The sequence below is a fragment of the Stegostoma tigrinum genome, chromosome 9 (genome assembly GCF_030684315.1).
Source record: "Stegostoma tigrinum isolate sSteTig4 chromosome 9, sSteTig4.hap1, whole genome shotgun sequence".
In the NCBI taxonomy this organism is placed as follows: Eukaryota; Metazoa; Chordata; class Chondrichthyes; order Orectolobiformes; family Stegostomatidae; genus Stegostoma; species Stegostoma tigrinum.
Window position 1 is genome coordinate 86,530,133 of NC_081362.1, and position 22,362 is coordinate 86,552,494.

A 22,362-nucleotide genomic window follows, 5' to 3' on the forward strand; every position below is an offset into this window, starting at 1 on the left:
TCCTTCTTCAGGTGTTAGTGAGAGAGGTGGTATCAGACACAGAATTTATAAGTAAAAAATCAAAGGGTCACACCAGTGAAAAGGCATCCTCATCAATGGCATGAACCTTTGATCTTTCACTTTTAAATTGTGTCTGATGCCACCTCTCTCACTAACACCTGATGGAGGAGAAAGCTCCAAAAGCTTCAGCTCTTAAATAAACATGTTGGACTCTAACCTGGTGTCGTGAGATTTCTAACCCGATCAAAGGAGAAACAGTTTTTCTGGAGTCCGCATTTCACGTACATAGTATTGCACACGAGTCAAAGAGTAGGATTGGCTGGCAAGGAAGCAATTAGGGGTTTTAACAAGAAAATGCTAAAATCATGGATGTGTTTTCTGAACATTTATGTATTTAAAATATTATTAAAAAGATGAAGTTTTGAATGGCATTACAGAACATGATCAATGCATATTAGTTTCATGTTGCTGGATGTTAGGAGTCTATGTGGTAAAACTGGTACTTTTTCTGTTATCTGTCAGTAATCTTATCTACCTTTCTGTAGACTCTCTTCTCAGCCCTTTTATCTGTCTGGTTCATCCTATACATGACCCCAGTGCTGTCAATGGTTCAGGGTTATAAACAAATGCACAGATCTTGGATCATAGTTGACCAGCCATGTTTGTTGTAGTGTAGACCCACAAGCACAGTGGGCTGAATGACCTCTATGCTATCTTATTCTAACAATCTTGTCACAGAATCATTGAGAGTAGGTGGCACGTGAACCCAGTTCTCCTGCTCAGAAGTGGGGGCACTACATTATATCAAAAGAGCTCGAAAAGACAACAAATGGTTAGGTCACAGATGCTGATATTTTGAAACTTCTGTTCACACATGTTAGGGCACAGCTCTGGAGGTGCGCCTTGGACTCAGACATTTAAAGTAATATAACATCCCATGAATTTGAGCACGAGTAAAGGAAACAAAGTACAACAGACTCACACGTGGAGATATTAGGTCAGACAATGAAAAGCTTGGTCAAAGAGTGTATTAAAAGAAGAAAGTTAGGTAGAGGCATGCAAGGTTGAGAATTCCAGAACTTAGGGTCCAGGCAACTAAAGGTCTGACCACCAATGGCAAAGCAATTAATATTAGGAGTGTGCAAGGGGGATGACGGAGATGAGCTCATACACCTGAGAAGGCTGTAGGGCTGGAGAAGTTTACAGATACACAAAAGTAAGATATTGCAGTCACTTAGCAGATCTGGTACTTTACAACCTTTTGGACTTAATAGAGTTCAACAACTTCAAATTGTGAACCCACGCCCATCCTTTTCCTTTCTTTTAACTTTACTTGTATTCTCTATCACCATGTCCTCTCTCCCCTCCCCTGACTCCAATAGGCTGTCTGTTCTTTCCCATTTGGCAGTCAGACACACCATTGCTCTGCATTCTCACATTCCGATCACTTAATCTGCACTATCAGCACCGTTTCTAACCCAGCACTCCACCCCTTCACTACTGCATAAATGCTACTCTTCAAGACTTCATGTCAGCTCTGATGAAGAGGAAACAGTAAGGACTGCAGATGCTGGAAGTTAGAGTCAAGAAAATGAAGCTAGGGAGTCAATGTTTCAGGTCAAAACCCTTCAGCAGGACAAGGGGGGGGGGGGAGCCCAGAAATAAATAAAGGTAGTGGGGGAGGAAAGGTGGGATGGAGATAGATTGTCACAGGTAGGGGGTTATTGTGGATGGTCAGTGGGAAGGGTGAAGCGGATAGGTGAGTCGGAAGATTGGGGGTGGAGAGATTTTGAAGCTGGTGAAGTCAATATTCAGGTCATAGGGCAGTAAGTGCCTAAGGCAAGATATGAAGTGTTGTTCCTCCAGTTTACATTTGGCCTCCATCTGGCAGTGAAGGAAGCCAAGGATGGACATGTCACCAGGAGACTGGGAGAGGGAGTTAAAGTGGATGGCAACCAGAAGGTTGGTTGGTGCGTGTAGAGCACAGATGCTCTGCAAACCGGTCCCCAATTCTGTGTTTGGTCTCCATGATATAGAGGAGGCCACATCGGAGAACGTTTACAGTAGATGTAGTTAGTTGAAGTGCAGGTGAATCTCTGATTTGGAAGGATAGTTTGAAGTCTTGGATAGAGGTGATAGGGGTCGTGTATGGGCAGGAGTAGCATCTCCTGCAGTTGCAGGGGGAGGTACCAGATGTAGTGGAGGAGTTGGTGAGGAGTGTGCAGCTGACAAGGGAGTTGTGGAGTGAACGGTCCCTGTGCAAAGTGGACGGGTGTTATACTCAAAGCGTTAGTTTGCTGTCTCTCTATGGATGCAGCCAGACGCCTGCGAACTCCACCACTTATTTTTTTGATACTGCAGTCACTGATGTGTCAGCTTGTGTGGTGGGAGACTGGTCATAACCCTTACCCCAATGAAATGTGGACATGGAAATTGGATAATAGTGGGAACTCAATTCTTTTCTTAAAGAAAATAAAAGACCACTGGTCCTGAGCCTGCTGGAACTCCAAAGATAAAGGTTACATAATCATCCCTTGATTCGGTCTGAACAAAAGACTGAGCCATCTGATATGTAAACGAAACACACAGAATTAAGGCTAAGGCCAGCGGGACAAAGAGCATTTCATTAATCTATGTTATTGTTCTTGCTATGAGATACCAATGTACTTAGGGGTCAGAAATATGATCTGGTAACACTTAGAAAGACCCACCAGTAACATTAATAAGCAGATATCAGTATTGAAAACATTAAAATTGGTTTATAATGATCAGTTTTTTTTAAAAGACTTAAATGCTTGGAAAGTCTGCAGTCTTCAAGTAGCTGATGTGTACCTTAGATACGTTGGTCTTTCCATATGCTGTACTGGTTTTCCAAATCAAATTACCCAAATCTTTAGCAAGAGCAATGCCACAGGCAGATCCATTTGCTACTGTCAATGTGTGCAACAAACAATGTCACAAAACAAATCACAAAGTATTCTGGATAATGGGAACTGCAGATGCTGGAGAATCCAAGATAATAAAGTGTGAAGCTGGATGAACACAGCAGGCCAAGCAGCATCTCAGGTGCACAAAAGCTGACGTTTTGGGCCTAGACCCTTCATCAGACAAGGGGATGGGATGAGGGTTCTGGAATAAATAGGAGAGGGGGGGAGGCGGAACGAAGATGGAGAGAAAAGAAGATAGGTGGAGAGGAGAGTATAGGTGGGGAGGTAGGGAGGGGATAGGTCAGTCCTGGGAAGACTGACAGGTCAAGGAGGTGGGATGAGGTTAGTAGGTAGGGGATGGAGGTGCGGCTTGGGGTGGGAGGAAAGGATGGGTGAAAGGAAGAACAGGTCAGGGAGGCAGAGACAGGCTGGGCTGGTTTTTGGATGCAGTGGGTGGAGGAGAAGAGCTGGGCTGGTCGTGTGGGGCAGTGGGGGGAGGGGACGAACTGGGCTGGTTTTGGGATGCGGTGGGGGAAGGGGAGATTTTGAAGCTGGTGGCGAAGTCCACATTGATACCATTGGGCTGCAGGGTTCCCAAGCGGAATATGAGTTGCTGTTCCTGCAACCTTCGGGTGGCATCACTGTGGCAGTGCAGGAGGCCCATGATGGACATGTCATTGAAAGAATGGGAGGGGGAGTTGAAATGGTTCGCGACTGGGAGGTGCAATTGTTTATTGCGAACCGAGTGGAGGTGTTCTGCAAAGCGGTCCCCAAGCCTCCGCTTGGTTTCCCCAATGTAGAGGAAGCCACACCGGCTACAGCGGATGCAGTATACCACATTGGCAGATGTGCAGGTGAACCTCTGCTTAATATGGAAAGTCATCTTGGGGCCTGGGATAGGGGTGTGGGGGCAAGTGTAGCATTTCCTGCGGTTGCAGGGGAAGGTGCCGGGTGTGGTGGGGCTGGAGGGCAGTGTGGAGCGAACAAGGGAGTCACGGAGACAGTGGTCTCTGCGGATGAAGGGTCTAGGCCCGAAACGTCAGCTTTTGTGCTCCTGAGATGCTGCTTGGCCTGCTGTGTTCATCCAGTTCACACTTTATTATCACAAAGTATTCTATTCATTTAGATTATTCAGTGGCACTTTTCAAGCACAAGTTACTCAGTCAACTTCACTACAGAGAGGCTTCATTCAATGTCAGCACATGCCTAGGTATAAATTATATAATGATTCGGAATAAGCTTTGATCATTTGTTGTAGCTTGAACATATTCTATGTAATTGCATAAAACAAATCCCTACATTTACTAGCAATTATAAGCCAAAAGTGGGAAATTGAATTTTAACATTAACATTAACGATGAGGAGTCAAAAGTAAAGAGAAAAGTGGGATCTGGCAAGGAATAGGTGAATGTGTTCCAATTGTACCGCAACTATTCAGGTGCAAGGGTATCAGCTTGCATTTAGCCTGCAGTGAGCAAAAGTACGTACACATATCAGTGTCAACAATATTTAAGAAATCTGAGAAGACCATACCTTGTTATTTTTATCAACCGAATGAGAAATGGATTGTTTTGAACACTAAGGATCATGGAAAGGATTGCTGCACATTTTGACAGATAGTTACTGGTACTTATTGCAAGTGTTGTTAACACAATTGCTCATTCAAGCAGTGGGAGCAGGTTACTGCAGACAAAGTGGCATTGGAAATGGGTACAAAGTGAGATTTGGGCAGCAACTGGTAGCTGATTGGTCTGTATAATGGTGACCAGTTGTTGACAACAAAGGCCTTCTGCCCAGCAACAGGGTGGCAGGTAGCTAAACAACTTATGGTTCTTAGTGATACAGCCAGAAGCCTCCAGAAGTCAGGGAGTGGGGCTGCTGTCCTTTTCTCCAGAACAAAAAGCACCTAAGACCTGAAAAAGCTAGTTTATTTTTCTCCCACCTGTTGCTGCAAGCTGTGGCTTTTAACTAGCAAGTCAGTAATTAGTAATTTGTGCACCTGGATAAAATACATCAATGAATGACAAGTCCCGAGAAGCCAAAAGGATCATCTCAACAAGCTCTAAGGATGGGAACCACTGAACAGCCTTCTCAGATCTACACCCAACCAGGATACCAGTATTTTTCTTCATGTCTGCCTTTTTGTATGTACAGGAGATTAGAGTTTTAACCAAGTCATGTGTCAACACTTTATAATTGTTTACCTGCAGCGAGGACCCAACTACATGTAATAAATAATAATTCGCGTCAAGTACAGAAACCTAGGCTCTTTTCTGTCAACCTGGATCTAAAATGACAGTTAAATGGGGGAACTTTGTGTACTTGAATAAAATCCTTAGCTTTTATGACAATTCCAGGAACAGTCGGGCTTGATTTCAAATGTGCTATCCCTGTAAGGTGTGACAAATTACCTATATTTTCTACGGTTTGGAAGAATGAGTCAATTATTTCACACTAATCTCAATTTGAAGCATCACACAAAAGATTTTCAGTTCAAAAGGCAGCAGCTATATAATTGATATGGTCCTTGCATTCAAACAGCACCTGAATTTATAACCTGAGATCCATTCACTTTTGTGCACATCTATACACATTCTGCAACAGTAACATTCTAAAAAGGAGAAGACAAATGTTCTGTTGAATACTTATTCGATAAAGTGATTATGGAAGGAACTCTGTCAGGAGATATGGAAAGCTCCCTCTTCTCAAATGGTGTTACAGAATCATTACCATCCATTTGAACACGGTTAAAAGACGTGGGTTCAACATCTTACCCAAAGAACATTGCCCAACAATGAAATAATCCATAAGCACCACCCTGAATGGTCAGACTGGGTCTACAGTTAAAATGTGACCTACGACATCAACGTATCTCAATGGCCCAGTGTAAGGTTACTATAAAGACTAATTTGATTGCAGCAGAAACTCAGTTCTTTCCTTTACTTCTGAGCTCAATGTTATGATACGAATTTTTAAAAATTAATTAATTTTCAAGGAGGTGGGTACGGTCAGCAAAAATAGCATTTGTCACCCATCTCTAGAACAAACAATAAAGAAAATTACAGCCCATTCGACCTTCAACCCTCCAAGCCTGCAGTGACATACTGCCCATCACAACTAAAATCCTTCTGGGGACCATACCCCTCTATTCCCATCCTTTTAATATATTTGTCAAGATGCCTTTTAAAAGTCACTGTCGTATCTGCTTCCACTACCAACCCCGGCAGCAAGTTCCAGGTACCCACCACCCTCTGTGTAACAAAATTTGCCTTGGGCATGACCTTTAAACCTTGCCCCTTGCACCTTAAACCCATGACCCCTGTTAACTGATTCTTCCACCCCAGGAAAAAGCTTCTGACTGTCCACTCCGTCCATGATTTTGATAGTCTTGTAGACCTTTATCACCGCTCAACCTTTGTTGTTCCAGTGAGAACGATGCAAGTTTCACCAATCTCTCCTCATAGGTAACGTCCTCCATAGCAGGCAACATCCTGGTAAATCGTTTCTGTACCCTCTCCAAAGTCACGTCTTTCTAGTAGTATGACGACCAGAATTGAACACAATAGTCCAAACACAGCCTAAGGGTCTGTACAGCTGCAACGTTACCTGCCAATTTCTAAACTCGATGCCAATGAAGGATACCACATGACTTGCTGACTACCTTCTCCACTTGTGTTGCCATTTTCAGTGACCTGTGTACCTGTACACTCAGATCCCTCTGTCTATCTTTAGGGTTCTGCCATTTACTGTATATTTTCCATCTGGATTAGATCTTTTGGAATGCAAATTACCTCTATATATCCAAGAACAGGTCACTGGTCAATAATGAGGGGAACTCATGTAAAGTTTATGAATGTCAGAGCGGAAGGCGGTGTGATCAAGCCTTCCCTTAGTAAAGATGAAGTTATAAGTCACATGACACCAGGTTATAGTCCAACTGGTTTATTTGAAATCACAAGCTTTAAGAGCACAAGCCCTTTGTCAGGTGACCAACTGCAGGTACAGGAAGCACTGAGAAGGTCGACAAAGGAATCATCTCTTTTAGACGATGGTTAGAAGCAACTAGAACAAGAAAGGCAATTGATCTGAAAAAGCGTGCAGGGTAGTCATCTAGATTAGCTCCCAGACTAAGCAAACACAACTGACATGCTTGCAGATTTTCCAGTTCCAGATTAAGAGACAACCAGCATGGGTGCCAAATCATCCATGACAAAATTTGTTACACACTAAAAAAAGTAACAAATAATTTGTTCAAATATCACTTTCCCCCTCCAGTTCTTTTTCCCCATTTTTCTTCACTCCTTAAGAAAATGTTAACCAAACCATTGTGCATAAACTCTGGCAGTAACTAAGTGGCCATCATTCTGAGCATTGGGAATCTCCACAGTATCAAAACTCAACTCAGTCCAGATCTCTCGACCTCCATTGTTATGCCTCACTGGGAAATCAACCGTGCTATTCCCAGAGTCACCACAAAAGGTTAAAGGTCTTATCAAAGTATGCAAAATTCCCTAATTTGCCTGTGCTTTAGGCCCTGGTAGCACCCAGGTAGTGGCTCAGTTATTCCAGACCACAGCGTCCAGAGATAATCCTTTTGACATGTCAGGATTTGCTATTCCTCAATTTTCCCTCTTCAGGTACTTGCCCTTGTTTGCATGAATGACTGGCAACTAAACTTCAGCCACTGTTTGAACAAACAACAGTGTAAACAACCCCTGCAACAAGTGTTGCTCACCAGGTTTTAAGAATGTGCAATAATGCTTGCACAATTCTGTTTTTAAAAGCAGCCCATTTTCCATTTCAGTCCATAATCAAGAACACAGAAAAATAAGCTGATTCTGTCTTTAAACAATCACCGATATCATCCAGCCTCACATTTTATTACCGATATCCCATTATCTAAGAATACAACGTGCTTTTCATCAACTGGGTCAGTGCGCAGAGGAATGGCAGATTGAGTTGAACTTGCATTTTGGTTGGACAAACAAGGGCAGGACTTACATAGTTAATGGTAAAGGCCTGGGGAGTGCTGTCAAACAGAGAGATCTGGGGCGTAGGTACAAAGTTCCTTGAAAGTGGTGTCACAGCTGGGCAGGGTGGTGAAGGCAGCATTTGGCATGCTTGCCTTCATCAGTCAGAGTACTGAGTACAGGGTTTGGGGCAATATGTTACTGCTGTAGAAGAAATTGGTAAACACACATTTGGAGTACAGTGTACAATTTTGGTTGCCCTGTAGGAAGGGTGTTATTAAACAGGAAAGGGTACAAAAAAAAATTACAAAGATATGACCGAGACTGAAGGGTCTGAACTAAAAGGAAAGGCTGTAATAGGCTGGGACTTTATCCTCCCTAGAGTGTAGGAGGCTGAGGGGTGACCTTATGGAGGTTTACAAAATCATGAGGGGTATAAATAAGGTGAATAGCCAAGGTCTTTTTCTCTGGAGGTATGAGAGTCCAAAACTAGGGGGCATAGCTTAAGGAGAGAAAGAAAACATTTACAAGGGACCCGAGGGGCAACGTTGTCACAGACGGTGATGCATTTATGGAACGAGCTGTCAGAAGTAATAGCAGAGATGAGTACAATTTCAATTAAAAGGCATTTGGACAGGTAAGGTTTAAAGGGCTATGGGCTAAATACAGGCAAATAGGGCTGGGTCAGTTTAGGAAAGCTGCTTTGCATGAATGAGTTGGGCTGAAGGATCTGTTTCCACGCTGGATGACACTAAATAGGGGTGAAGACTGGGAATTCTGTTTTAATCACTTATCTCATGCCAGTAAGGTAAATTAACTCAACACACACACTGAGGTCAAACATGCAGCCTTCCAATCCACAGCCATATGGGGTACAGGCCATCATCAAGCTCAGGAACAACGCAAACTTACCAGAACTAGTCCGAAATTTAAAAAAAAATTACCTGTGATGTAAATGTTGCAGGGTCAGAATCTAACCAAAGTACTTTACGTAGAAATCTGTAGAGTTTCACTCAGGTAACATGTATAATAATCACACTGCACAATAACCACACCATGATACATCTGGCTGTGTTCTGAATTCAGTCAAATTAAACCATAGGTCATACACAGTGGAACAAGAGGTCTACACCACCTGAATGTGCGTTATGCTAATGTGGATGACGGGGAATTATGCAGCTAATTTTGAGTGCATAACATTTTATGATGATTAAAGATGGATTTTTCATGCATTCAAAACACAGCTCCACAGTTAAATAACTTTCTAACAGACTAAATAAGTAACTCCAAGGCTAAAACAATCAAAATTTTAAGGCGAATAAATACTTGATAATGAATGGTTGATACTCAAGTATAATATAATCATTTGATTTGCAGGAACATGGGCAGCAAAAATACATAACATTAAATTTGTTAAAAGTAGTTTTAGTTTCAATTTTGCTGCAAACTTTAATAAATAGGACTACACTAATACTGCTTTTTACTCCATGGTTACAGAATTCAATACTGTCCCAATACATTTGTACACTAGACCGGGATATATGCTACTTAATCTTACAGAGGCCCCCCTAGGTAATGGTACGATGGATTCTGAAGTTAGCCACAACTCAAAACTAATATTTGCTCATAAAATTAAGGACTTAGCTTTAACTAAACTCTGTGTCTGTGATCTTCTGCATCTCTACTTTTCGCAAATCACAGCACAAGCTCACCATTTCAGCTGTGAATCTCATTGCTGGGTCTGCCGGCGATCACCAACAAACACTGCCAACACTGTTTGGTGTCCAGTGGTGCTATGCTTTGAAGCAAAGAATAACCACCTTGTGAGGAAGGAAGAATGCTACCTTATTTATTTTGCACTTTTTTCTTTATTCATTAACGGAATGACGGTGTCACTGCCTCGACAACATTTATCATCCATCCCTAATTACTGAGGGCAGTTCAGAGTCATCCACATTGCTGTGGATCTGGAGTCACATGTAGGCCAGACTGGTAAGGATGGCAGTTTTTATCCCTAAAGTCATTAGTGAACCAGATGAGTTTTTACAACAATTGACAATGGGCTCATGGTCATTAGATTCTAAATTCCAGATATTTTATTGAATTCAGATTCCACCACCTGCCTTGGCAGGATTTGAACAGAGGTCCCTAGGATGTTATCTAGGTCTCTGAATTAACAGTCCAGCAATAATACCACGAGACCTTTGCCTCCCCTTCTAGTACATAGTTAATTATGTAATACAAATGATATTTTAGCTTTCACTGCTCTAAGATGCAAAATATTCAACTGGTGTACCAACTGAATTCCTGTGTGGTGTCAGTTGTGGTTCACTTGGTAGCACTCTCGATTGGGTCACAAGGTTTCCGATTCAAGTCCATTCCAGGCTTAACATCTCAGGTGAGAGGTTAAATTGAGGCCTCCAGAGATGGATATGAAAGAATCATGGCACTACTGTGAAGAACAGGGTGTCCTGCCAATATTTATCTCTCACTCAACATCACAAAACAGAAGGATCACCAGATCCGAAACGTTAACTCTGATTTTTCTTCATAGATGCTGCCAGACCTGCTGAGCATTTCCAGCAACTTCTGTTTTTGTTCCCGATTTACAGCAAAGTTCTTTTGGTTTTCACAAAGCAGATTGTCTAGTTTTCATCACATTGGTTTCTGTGGGAACCTGTTGTATATAGCATGGCTGCCACATTTCATGCATTACAAGAACGACTACACTTCTTTCAAAAAGGTTCTCCATAAACTGAAAAGGAAATTGAGACATGCAGTGGTGGTGGAAAAAAAAACAGCATAAATGCAAGCTTTTCTTCTGTTCGAGTGCAGGAAGAGAAAATCTACTACCTGAGGTTGGTACAGTATGCAAATCCATTCTACCGTCGCTCAAAACATTAGTAATTACCTTCAATTGCCAAAGCTCTTTCCCCTAACTAGACCACAATGGGAACTTGAACATAACATTTCTTGTTCGACACAGCTCTTACCTAACTGCCTACATGAGAATTGTTAAAAGGCAAATTAGGTGACTAAGTTCTTCTACGTCACACCCCTGACACCTTCCCTTTGGTAATGAACAATCCCACTAAACATAAAATGATAAAATAATGCTTATAAATTCAATCAACATTGACTGTTAAAACTGATGCTAGTCTTTGTGGAAGATTAGTTCATCCACTCACTGTGTGCAGAAGTGTGATTATGTTATTTTCAAGTACAGGCCGAACACTGGCAGTCATTCCCCATGTTTAACTAGTAAAATTTTGGGGTTGGGGGGTTGCAACAAGGCAGGAAACATGTCATAATATCAAAGCGATCCGATTGATTGAACCACTGTAAAATAATTGAAGCGCTCTCATTCAAGAGTCACTGGAGGCATGAGTCGTGTGTGGTTTTTCTCCACCTTGAATTTTACACGTTAACAAAAATGGATATGACAGCGTTATGCAGCTGTACATACACGTGTGCTCCCACAGGAGTAGAAAGAAAAACAGACTATTTGTGCTTTGTTCGATAAAATTTGCAAAGGGTGAGCTTCAAACTTTAAGAGCATCTGACTCAATTTATTCAACAAAAACTAAAACGATCTCAAACACAAAATGGTGCGACCAAACTTCCTCAACGTTTATAAATGAAACAATCGATGAGCTGTCCTTAATAGTTTAAAGAAACAATTTAAATCTTAGTGGAAAATACTATGCAGCTTTGGGCGAGGTTTTTAAGATTCAAAAGTTTCCACTTCAGCCGGGATTTCTACAATTATTTTAACCGCATCTCGTTTAAAGGAAGGCGAGGTTATGCCTTCATTCGAACAAGTCAAACAATAACAAAGCAATGTACAAGTTGCAAGGAAAAGCTGTTTCAAGAAGATAGGAGTTTAACTTTTAAATTGCAGATTAAACAAAATCTGAAATAAGATACTAACTGGGCTGGATTTACTTCAGTTAAGGCAGTTTGGAGCCCTTAGGTCGCAAAATACAAATTATTATGTGTACGTGTTTGGATGTAAATCTGTACATATACAGAGGTGTGCCATTTACATGAACAAATACAGGAGTTGGATTGGGCTTTTAGTTAATTTTTTTTGGTGATCTGCCTGACTTATTTATTGAGGTTACATTAGCAGCAATGCCACACATAACGTTGAGGCAGTTACCAAATGTTTATTGTTAAGACTGCACACACAAACACCAAGCTGAGGTCAGTGACCGAGTGAAATTCTGAGCACACTGAGGGTTAAAAAGAAACAGTCGCCCCCCCCCAAACCTTCACTCCCTCACTCACCATGTCGTACACGTTGAGGATCACCAACTCGTTGGCCATTCTTACCCGGGCCGGCGGCCGGCGCGGACCGGGCTTCCCCTGTTACCCTCCCGCCGCTTTCTGGTTTCTCCCTCTCCTCCCCCGCCGGGCGACGACAGGAGAGGACGCCGTCTCGGCCGCCAACCGCCGGTCCACCAGCCACGGCGCGCCAGCTCCTCTACCGCGTCCGAACTCCGCTCGTCCCCATGGTCGGCGGACAAAAAGGTGGGAACCGCTTTCTCGCCCCTCCGCCCCGCCCGGGGGCGGCATAGCGGGAGGAGTCACTGATATCACTGGCGGTGGCGATGATGATCGCGGAAGTTCACACCTCCACACCGCCCGGGGGCGCTATGGCACGAGAGTTCAGTGATATAAACGGGTAGTGGTGACAGAAAACGAAGTTTCTTCGCGCCGCACGGGGGCACCACGGCGAGAGGTAGGGATAACGGAAACCCGAAGAAAGCACGATTGCGACTCGCAGCGCCACCAAGCGCCAGGCCAACGGAAGAACAGGCTGATGGTCTCAGGGCCGGCAGTGAATGTCTGGATGCATATAGAGTAAATTGTTCAAGAGGAGGTCCAATATTTGAACCTGGATGTGGTACCCTAACCCCAACACTGGTTATAAATGTCCCACCTTTGCTTTAAAACTGCCATTAATTTTGAGAACATTGTCTATTTTATATTATTTTAATGCCACAATAGAAAGACTTCCAGTATCTTCCAAACCTTCCAATGCCTAAAGCTGAATGAATCTTGTGTTTTAATTGGGGATATTGTTTTCTAATGTAACAGTTCGACCTTTCACTCCAGATCTCAGCTGCCTGCAAGTTGGTGCTCTTCTGCTACCCTGAGCTACATCAGACAATAAGTTTACGCAGAGCAAATAAAGAATTTCTTCAGTAGAAATTAATTATTAAGTGCTGCATGTACCAATAGGCAAGGATTGCACTAATCTTCCTTTTTCACCTGCTGATCAGAATCTGTGTTTTGGTACCACATTACTTTTATGCTCAACTTAATGTGGCCTTTGAATTGTGTTCTATCAAAAGAATAAAGATACTGGCAATTATACAGGTTATTACATAAATAATTGGCAATTTATTTCATTTCTTTATTGTTGACAGTTTCAGTGCCCCCACCACAACAACCATGGTCACCAAAGAAGTTGCTAGAAAGATCCATGGCAGTTTGCCGGTGTTAAATGTTCTTGAATGGTGATGCCATTTTCGAGGTTTCTTGACTACAGTGGTCTGCCGTAAATGAAAACAGAAAGTTAGGGACTCGGTGCAAAACAATGCTTCATGTTATTACATGCATAAATTGGAATTAAATGATAATGAATAAGAAATCAGAAGTGATTTTTTGCAAAAGAAATTAGATGTAGATTTATATCCCTTGGGATTTACACCTCCAATAGTCAGGTAGCAAATTGTACAACAAATAGGTAAAAACAGAAACTTACAGGATATCAAACGGGTTCTGTATCAGGGAATTGTGGTCGAATTGGTCAGTCAGTGAAGGCTACTATTCACAGCACACAGAACTGGGCTTATGTTGCTACTTGAGCATCCTTCTTGGCTCTGTTTCAGCTTCAACTTCTTTTATGGTGCTATGTAACTTTTGAAAGTGATTAATTACTGTTAACCTTGGGTAGGAAACTTATTACTTGCCACTAGTACCATAGAGCAGGGGATAGTTAAGGTATTTGAGGTTGACACTGCACCTTGGGCATCTGGAGAGGAATTTGGCTTTAAGTAGTTCAATTCAGAATTAGAGAACAGTAACTGGGCAGAAGACGCTATTCAGCCCATCTCAGCTAGGGCTACTTGCTTGCCTTCTCCCACAAAATAATGAGTGAATTCCCTTTTAAAATCAATGATTAAATTGCCTCTGCAACATCCTCATGCAGAGCAATCTGGATCCAAACCATACACTGCAAATAAAAAACGTTTCATCATGTCATCTTTAGTTCTTTTGCCATTCACCTTAAATTGGTGTCATGTCGTTGTTGACCCTCACAATGACTTAGCTGTGGTAACAGCACTATCAATGTCAGGTTTAGCCAGACAGAACAAGCAGATTATGTGTTTCGCTGGTGTTAGCTGATTACAGCAAGGAAAGTACTCAGCAGGTCTGGCAGTCACTGTGGAGAGAAAAACAGAGTTAATGTTTTAGGTCAGGCATCTTCCTTCAGAACTGAATGGAAATAGAAATATTAATGTGGTGTAATCAAGTGAAACGAGGGAGAGGGAAGGAAGAACAAAAGGAAAGATTGGTGACTGAGTGGAGCGTGGGAGAGGTTATGGTAAAGGTGGCAGAGTGGGTCTAAAAGCAGAGTAACAAACACCTGCCTGAAAACTAAATAAAATGTTGTGAATAGAGTTTACTGTCTGACAATGTTAAACTTAATGTTAAGTTCAGATGGCTGTGAAATAACAAATTGTCAGCTGAGGTGTTCCTGGAGTTGGGTTGAACTTCAACGGAAGAGTGCAGCTGGCCAAAGATGGTGATGTTCGTGTGACAGCAAGGTGGAAAATTAAAATTAAAGGCCACAAGAAATCTCAGCTAAACCTGCAGGCACTACCCAGAGATTCTGGTTGCTTGTATTTTAATTCTCTACTTTCTTCTCACTTGGACATCTCTTTCCATGGCCTTCTGCACTGTCCCAGTGAACATCAATGCAAACATAAGGAAGAACACCTCTTTTGATTAGTTACTTGAGAGACTTCTGGACTTAACAGAGAGTTTAATGATTTTAGATTTTAAACTATGTGCAACCCCACATAGTTTTATTATGGTTTTGATCTCACCCACAGCTGTTCATTATTCACACCACACGGGGCAAACCTTGTGGTTCTTTACAGTCTTTGCCACCCACATTTTGTCGAATGAAATCTTGTCCATTAACCATTCCAATTTTTCAACATATTGAAAACTTCCTTTCTGTTCTCTCCTCCAACCCCATCACCCCAACTGAACCTTTCACTTGCTGAAAGCCTCTCAATATTTCTTTATGCCTTCAGTTCTGAAGTAAGGTTAACTGTTTCTCTCTCTGTGGATGTTGTTAGACATACTGGACTCTTCTAGCCTTTTCTGTTTGTTTTCCAGAATTCCAACAACTGCAGTATTTTGAAATCCATAGCAGGCAGTTTGACAGAGTTCAGCTTGAGAACAAGGAGCAAGTGTGGGCCATTCAGCCTCGCAAATATTCAGGATTAAACATGAAAGGACTGAAATTTACCTTGAGCACGAGTACAAATATCCTATACCCAACTCTGCTGTTATGAACCTCAACATTAAAATGTTAAACAGCCAGAAGTTGCACAGTCACCAAACAGCTGTGAAAGCTACCCCCTCACTCAGCCCTGAAGCTTTAATATGGCAATCAGCAACTGTAGAACTTTATACTAGAATAAACTTTTCAATTTAGTAAAAACCTAATTATGCATTACTGCTCCCAGATTTAACTTCTCTTCTTGGGGATTTCTCATCTCTTTTAGGAATTTAGAGTCTGGAGTGGGCCATTCAGCCCATCACATCTGCTCTTCTATTTAATATGATCACATCTGATTGAACACTTCAATGTCTTTTACCCATTATCGCTGTAGTCATTTATTCCTTTGATAATCAGAAATCTACCAACTTCTACTTTAAATACCAAGACTGAGCTTCCACAGCCCTTTGGGATAGAGAATTCAATAGATTCACAACCTTAAGTGAAAAAAAATCACCTGAATTGTGCACCTGATTTCAGACTCTCCAACCAGGGTAAACATCTTACCTGCAAAACCCTGTCTGTCCCTGGAAATATTTTGTAAGTTTCAATGAGATCATCGCTCATTCTTCAAAACTCTAGAGAATACAGGCCCAGTTTTAACTTTCACTGCAGTTCTTCTATGGCAATGTCTTTTTAAGACTAAGGTGGCCAAAACTGCAGGCAGTAGCCCAGGTGCTGTCTAACCAAACTTCTGTACAATTGAAACAAGACTTCCCTAATCCTGTTGAGAGTTTTACACAACTGCATCTTTCTAGAATATGCAGTACCATTTGCATCCAGTTTTCTCTGAAGACTCAATATCTCAACAGTAGTAGGGCACTCATTGGTACTGTGGCTATCTGTACCTCAAATTCATCCTTCAGAGGAGATAGGGGAAGTACTAAATGAATATTTTTCGACAGTATTCACTCTAGAAAATGAGAATGTTGTCGAGGAGAATACTGAGATACAGGCTACTAGACTAGGTGGGATGGAGGTTCACAAGGAAGAGGTATTAGAAATCCTACACAGTGTGAAGATAGATAAGTCCCCTGGGCCGGATGGGATTTATCCTAGGATCCTCTGGGAAGCCAGGGAGGAGATTGCTGAGCCTTTGGCATTGATCTTTAACTCGTCATTGTCTACAGGAATAGTGCCAGACGACTGGAGGATAGCCAATGTGGTTCCCCTGTTCAAGAAGGGGAGTAGAGACAACCCTGGTAATTATAGACCAGTGAGCCTTACCTCAGTTGTTGGTAAAGTGTTGGAAAACATTACAAGGGATAGGATTTATAATCATCTAGAAAAGAATAAATTGATTAGGGATAGTCAGCACGGTTTTGTGAAGGGAAGGTCGTGCCTCACAAACCTTATTGAGTTCTTTGAGAAGGTGACCAAACAGGTAGATGAGAGTAAACCGGTTGATGTGGTGTATATGGATTTCAGCAAGGCGTTCGATAAGGTTCCCCACAATAGGCTATTGTACAAAATGCGGAGGAATGGAATTGTGGGAGATATAGCAGTTTGGATCAGAAATTGGCTTGCTGAAAGAAGACAGAGGGTGGTAGTTGATGGGAAATGTTCATCCTGGAGACCAGTTACTAGTGGTGTACCGCAAGGGTCGGTGTTGGGTCCACTGCTGTTTGTCATTTTTATAAATGACCTGGATGAGGGCATTGAAGGATGGGTTAGTAAATTTGCAGATGACACTAAGGTCGGTGGAGTTGTGGATAGTGATGTAAGATGCTGTAGGTTGCAGAGAGACATAGATAAGCTGCAGAGCTGGGCTGAGAGGTGGCAAATGGAGTTTAATGCAGACAAGTGTGAGGTGATGCACTTTGGTAGGAGTAACCGGAAGGCAAAGTACTGGGCTAATGGTAAGATTCTTGGTAGTGTAGATGAGCAGAGAGATCTCGGTGTCCATATACACAGATCCTTGAAAGTTGCCACCCAGGTTGACAGGGCTGTTTAGAAGGCATACAGTGTTCTAGCTTTTATTAATAGAGGGATCGAATTCCGGAACCATGAGAGTATGCCGCAGCTGCACAAAACTCTGGTGCGGCCGCACTTGGAGTATTGTGTACAGTTCTGGTCACCGCATTATAAGAAGGATATGGAAGCTTTGGAAAGGGTGCAGAGGAGATTTACTGGGATGTTGCCTGGTATGGAGGGAAGGTCTTATGAGGAAAGGCTGGGGGACTTGAGGCTGTTTTCGTTAGAGAGAAGAAGGTTGAGAGGTGACTTAATTGAGATATATAAAATAATCAGAGGGTCAGATAGGGTGGATAGGGAGAACCTTTTTCCTAGGATGGTGACGGCGAGCACGAGGGGGCATAGCTGTAAATTGAGGGGTGAAAGATGTAAGACAGACGTCAGAGGTAGTTTCCTTACTCAGAGAGTAGTAAGGGAATGGAACGCTTTGCCTGCAACGGTAGTAGATTTGCCAACTTTAGGTACATTTAAGTTGTCATTGGACAAGCATATGGATGTACATGGAATAGTGTAAGTTAGATGAGCTTCAGATTGGTATGTCAGGTCGGCACAACATCAAAGGCCGAAGGGCCTGTACTGTGCTGTAATGTTCTATGTTCAACATTCTTAACTTAAAAAAATCTACAATGTCGGTTATCTCAGTATTCACAATCATTAGGGGGACAGAATTCCAGATTTCTCTGACACTTTGGTCAATTTGACCTGGATTTGCTGAACAAACTGAATTATTTCTTTTTTTTCTATCAATTGCTCTCACTGTCTTATATCCCTCAAATTACTCTTTTTAAGGGAATATGCAAACTCATGCAATCAGTGCTTGTAGTTTAATCATCTCACCACAATCATTATGATCTGCATGTACATGTACAATTTTTCAATACCAATGATCTTGTGTTATTTTCCAGAGTGTGTAAGAGGATTGCATTTTGTTTCAATATGCAAAACATGAAGTATTTTGTGTTGGCTGGAAGGATCAGTGTCTCAGAAAGCAATAAAATCTACTTTTGTTATGGTAAATTCAAAATGAATTCCCTCAGAGTTCAACTGCAGTTTGGTCAGAAAATTTTAAAAATTGTGCTCACCAGTTCTGACTATTGGTGAGGATCACCTAATTATAGGGCTTCCATCATTTTCTCTTTTTTTAAAAGTTTATTTGCTTCTGCAATACAGTCTGCACTGTAGTTTTTGCATTTTTTGTTTTAGAAATATTGCAGGTAGATATGACTCTCTGGAATTCCCTCCCTCTGACTTGATTTTCTTCAAGGCACTCTTTAAAAACTACCTCATCAACCAACTTGTGCTTATACCGACTTTGTGTGATTTGTTTTCATATTTTGTTTTATAATGTTATTGTGAAGCACATTGAGACATTTTAGTACATTAAATACACTGTTTAAATGCAAGTTGTCACTGAGAAGACAAAACTGCACAATAAAATCCCCATCACATTGGTTTACTATCCGAGGGGAAGACTTGCAAATAACCTGCCAGAGGTGTGATTGCTTCCATTCAGCTGTTGAGCACATCTCATTGTCAAACTCATCTCCAACCTGAAAAACACCACATGAATTAGGACTCCATCTGATGCTACTACTGGACAAGTCAGATGTCAGTCTCAAATCTGGTTTGGTTAATCACTTCTTGTTTTGGGTATAATTAGGCGGTCTCTCCCTAAAACAGAAGCACACAAAGTTGCAGATTTTGTTTTAACAATGAAATAGAAGCTTAATTAAGCAAAATAAATGAAGATAAAATTGAATAAGTAGAATCTATTTGCTTATCACACACATTCAAAAGTCTTATATAACAGTTAAATTAAAATTCCATTAATCCTAAAACACTCGTTTACCAATTGCAAAGGAAAGCAAATCCCTCATACAGTCCCCAAAAGACCAAATGTACACTGCTCACACCGAAATCCCTTTCTTTAACACCTTGATTGATTAAAGATCATTAGGTCTTCCAACTTCTTGGCTGAAACTTCTGCTAGCTTTTTCCCGAAGCTATCAAACAGCCGAGGTTAAACATACTCAGCTTCAAGTAACCTCTTGAGGGGTCTAACCCAACTGGACGGTTTGGTACTAACTCCTTAGTCCATGGTAATCAATTTCATTATATTCTCCCCTTATCAGGAGCAATGGTCTACCAAACCCACTCCATTTAAGGTCTTCTCAGAACTCATCCACCACAAAGTAAAACTGAAACAAAAACCTCTTCCTCTCAGCCACTGGTGTTTTCCTTAAGCTTAAAATAAACTGTCTAAAAATTTCTAAAAGATATTAAAACACAATGGTCTACTTTACGATGTTGTAAAAACATCCTAAAGTAACAAGAACCCATTAGACTGCCAAAGCAGCCCTCACAAACTTTTAAAATAAATTACAATGGTTACAGAAATTAAGTATCAATTTCAGACGCACAGAAAATCCATATGTTACTAACTCAAATCCAAAACCTAACTTAAAATGCTGTTAAATGTACCCTAATCATGTAATTTATTAGCATGTGCTGTTTGAAATATAGTGAGCAAGATACTTCAGCACACCTAAATGGTGAAGACTGAGGCATTCCTGATATTGAGGGTTTCTGAGAGCGCACAGGCCAACACAACAGGATTCAGGCCATTGCTGGCACCATGGTGACCCTCAGCTAGAGCAATGGAAGGGGACAATTGTTAAATGAGTTGGGGAATTCTCAGGAAACAGGAGTGGCGATAGTTCTTTTTGGGGTGGGGGGGCTCATTGGGTTGATGATGATGCTGATTGGAAGTTAACTAACTGTGGAGTCATGTAAAGGATTTTTTTTCTAGCTTCAAATTCAGGTATGTCTCTCAAAATTTCACAATGCTGTTTGGCTCCAGCTCTGCAAACAATCAATTATTCATATCATATGCACTTTAAGTATTGAGGAAAATGGATGAGCAGAGGGAAAGCATTTCACACTGAGAGGCATACATAAGTTGATCAGCTTGCTGTCACAAAGCTCCTTATTCCTAACGTCTGTGTAAAGAATGCATCACCTGCCTCAGTCTCCTTTGAGGATAAATGGCATGAATTCAGTGTCCAAGAAAAAGATATTATTGAATACAAAAATACATCATTCATTGATAAATAAAAATCTTCGTGATCCCTTTGAAAGATTCATGACTTTTGCTTTTGGAATACTTTAGGAATGTTATACGTTGCCCTGTTGCTTTGAAGGCAATGAACATTCTTTGCTTACATACAAAAACTGAGGGCTCAAGGAAGGCAAAGTCGAAACATTCCAAAATCTGCCTTGACGCATTTTACTTATGAAAGTGCCTCTAAAAAAGACATGCAGCATATTCTTACTAAAATTGCATAAATAAATGTATAGACTACAATTGTACAATTTTTAAAATCTTTTTGCAGAATAGACATTTTGGTGGAAGTGCCACGAGTGTTGCTTGCATGGAATTCGATGAACATAAATGTACTCAGTTGATCTATTGCCATGGTTGGCCAGTGTGTTCAGGGCCCATTTCCTTGCCCTTGCAGAAAACTTATTTGTGTTTACCGTGCTTTCCTTCAGTGGGGTTGTTTGGCGTTTATTTGCCTTCTTGTGAAGAGTCTGCACCTTCCTCTGTTCAGGTGTGCTGTGATTGTTACAGTTTTAACCCAACAACAGTTTCACCAGCTGCTTTTATCCACAAAAATCTAACAGAATTATTTCAATTCTCTTGAATTGACCCTTACCTGTCTCTCAATTCGTATTACTAATTCATCACTGGTCACATTCCTAAATATGTCTGCTGCTTCCTCGTGCAGTATATTAACAAGTGAAACTCCACTAGCCTAAAAGACAAAACAGATATGTGACAGTGTACTCAGAAGGAATGTATCTTAAAGATATTTTCTAATCAACTTGTTCAGAGATGCTATTATACACCTCAGACCAGGTGGGACTTGAATCCAGGTTTCTGGCTCCAGAGATCTGAACTTTGCCAACTGCACCAAAGGGCCCTCAAGGGTAAAGTTACCATAGTTCTTGCTGACAATAGACACTTTCTCATTGAGGTTCACAGATATATTATAAAGCATTGGTACAGAGACTAGACTGCCTGCTAATCCATTGCACAATCTCCAGGTTACAAATGGGGTCCAATTTTGAATACGTTTGTAAGTCAAATTATATGCAAGCTGGAACACAATACAGCAAAATATGAAAAACCTTCTGTAAGTACATACAAATGTTTGAATGTTGGGTCTTTAAAATTAATATTAATACATCTTCAGTACCTGTTGTGGTACTGACCTAATGGGCCAAAGTGCTTCTTCTGTACTGTATGATTCTGTGACACCCCTATATCAGATTTTCTTCGTTAAGACAAATGTTCATAAATTGGGGACTGCCTATTGAATGCAGATTCAAAAGCAGCCCAGACAGAAAACAAAAGGTTCTGTTCTCCATTGATACACTTTGCCAATTTTTTTCTACGGAACATGTTGAAATTAAGGTTAATTTCTTGGTCTCCAACAAAAACTCAAGCTTCAAAACTCTGAAAATTCTTATTTTTCAGGTTTGCTTTTCTCCTGAACTCTTCAGTATTAAACCCCAACCTTGGCATTAACTAAACTGTACACTACTTAACTGCCTTTTCACCTTTTCCGCCTCGGCCTCGAGACACTGAAAATGGCTAATGAATGCCTTCCGAGCACTTTACCAATAACAAAAGTGAGAAATGATGACGGGTTCTTGGCACTGATAGGCTCAGTTTCAAATAACTATGGGGAGAATCTTGGAGGTGGCATCACTATAATTAAGCCTGTAGATGGTGATTTTTAAGAAAGCTCCGCAATTGTGCCACTATGTTAATTTTCAATATATAAATGCTTAGTCTTGTGTAGCTAATGTAAGACAGCACTAATTTTTCATTTTTTGGAAT

General features: G+C 41.2%; 2 protein-coding genes across 4 annotated transcripts in view; both read right to left on the reverse strand.

Annotated features, from left to right (window-relative positions):
* Positions 1-12,481, reverse strand: part of desi2 (desumoylating isopeptidase 2) — a 42,574-nt gene extending 30,093 nt beyond the window's left edge. The window contains exon 1 of the mRNA XM_048536466.2: positions 12,188-12,481. Within this exon, the coding sequence (XP_048392423.1) occupies positions 12,188-12,226 (39 nt within the window). The 5' untranslated portion in view covers positions 12,227-12,481. The remainder of the gene's footprint in view (positions 1-12,187) is intronic.
* An 826-nt stretch (positions 12,482-13,307) lies between these two features.
* The window catches only part of arv1 (ARV1 homolog, fatty acid homeostasis modulator), a 41,251-nt gene continuing 32,196 nt past the window's right edge, over positions 13,308-22,362 (reverse strand). The window contains exons 5-6 of one of the 3 annotated variants that reach the window (XM_059648729.1): positions 21,173-21,271; positions 13,308-13,458 (exon numbers count right to left, since the gene is read on the reverse strand). In XM_059648729.1, the coding sequence (XP_059504712.1) occupies positions 13,312-13,458; positions 21,173-21,271 (246 nt within the window). In that variant the 3' untranslated portion in view covers positions 13,308-13,311. Of the gene's footprint in view, positions 13,459-21,172; positions 21,272-22,362 lie in introns of those variants that run through there. The other 2 variants (XR_009446182.1, XM_048535671.1) reach the window with 2 other exon arrangements.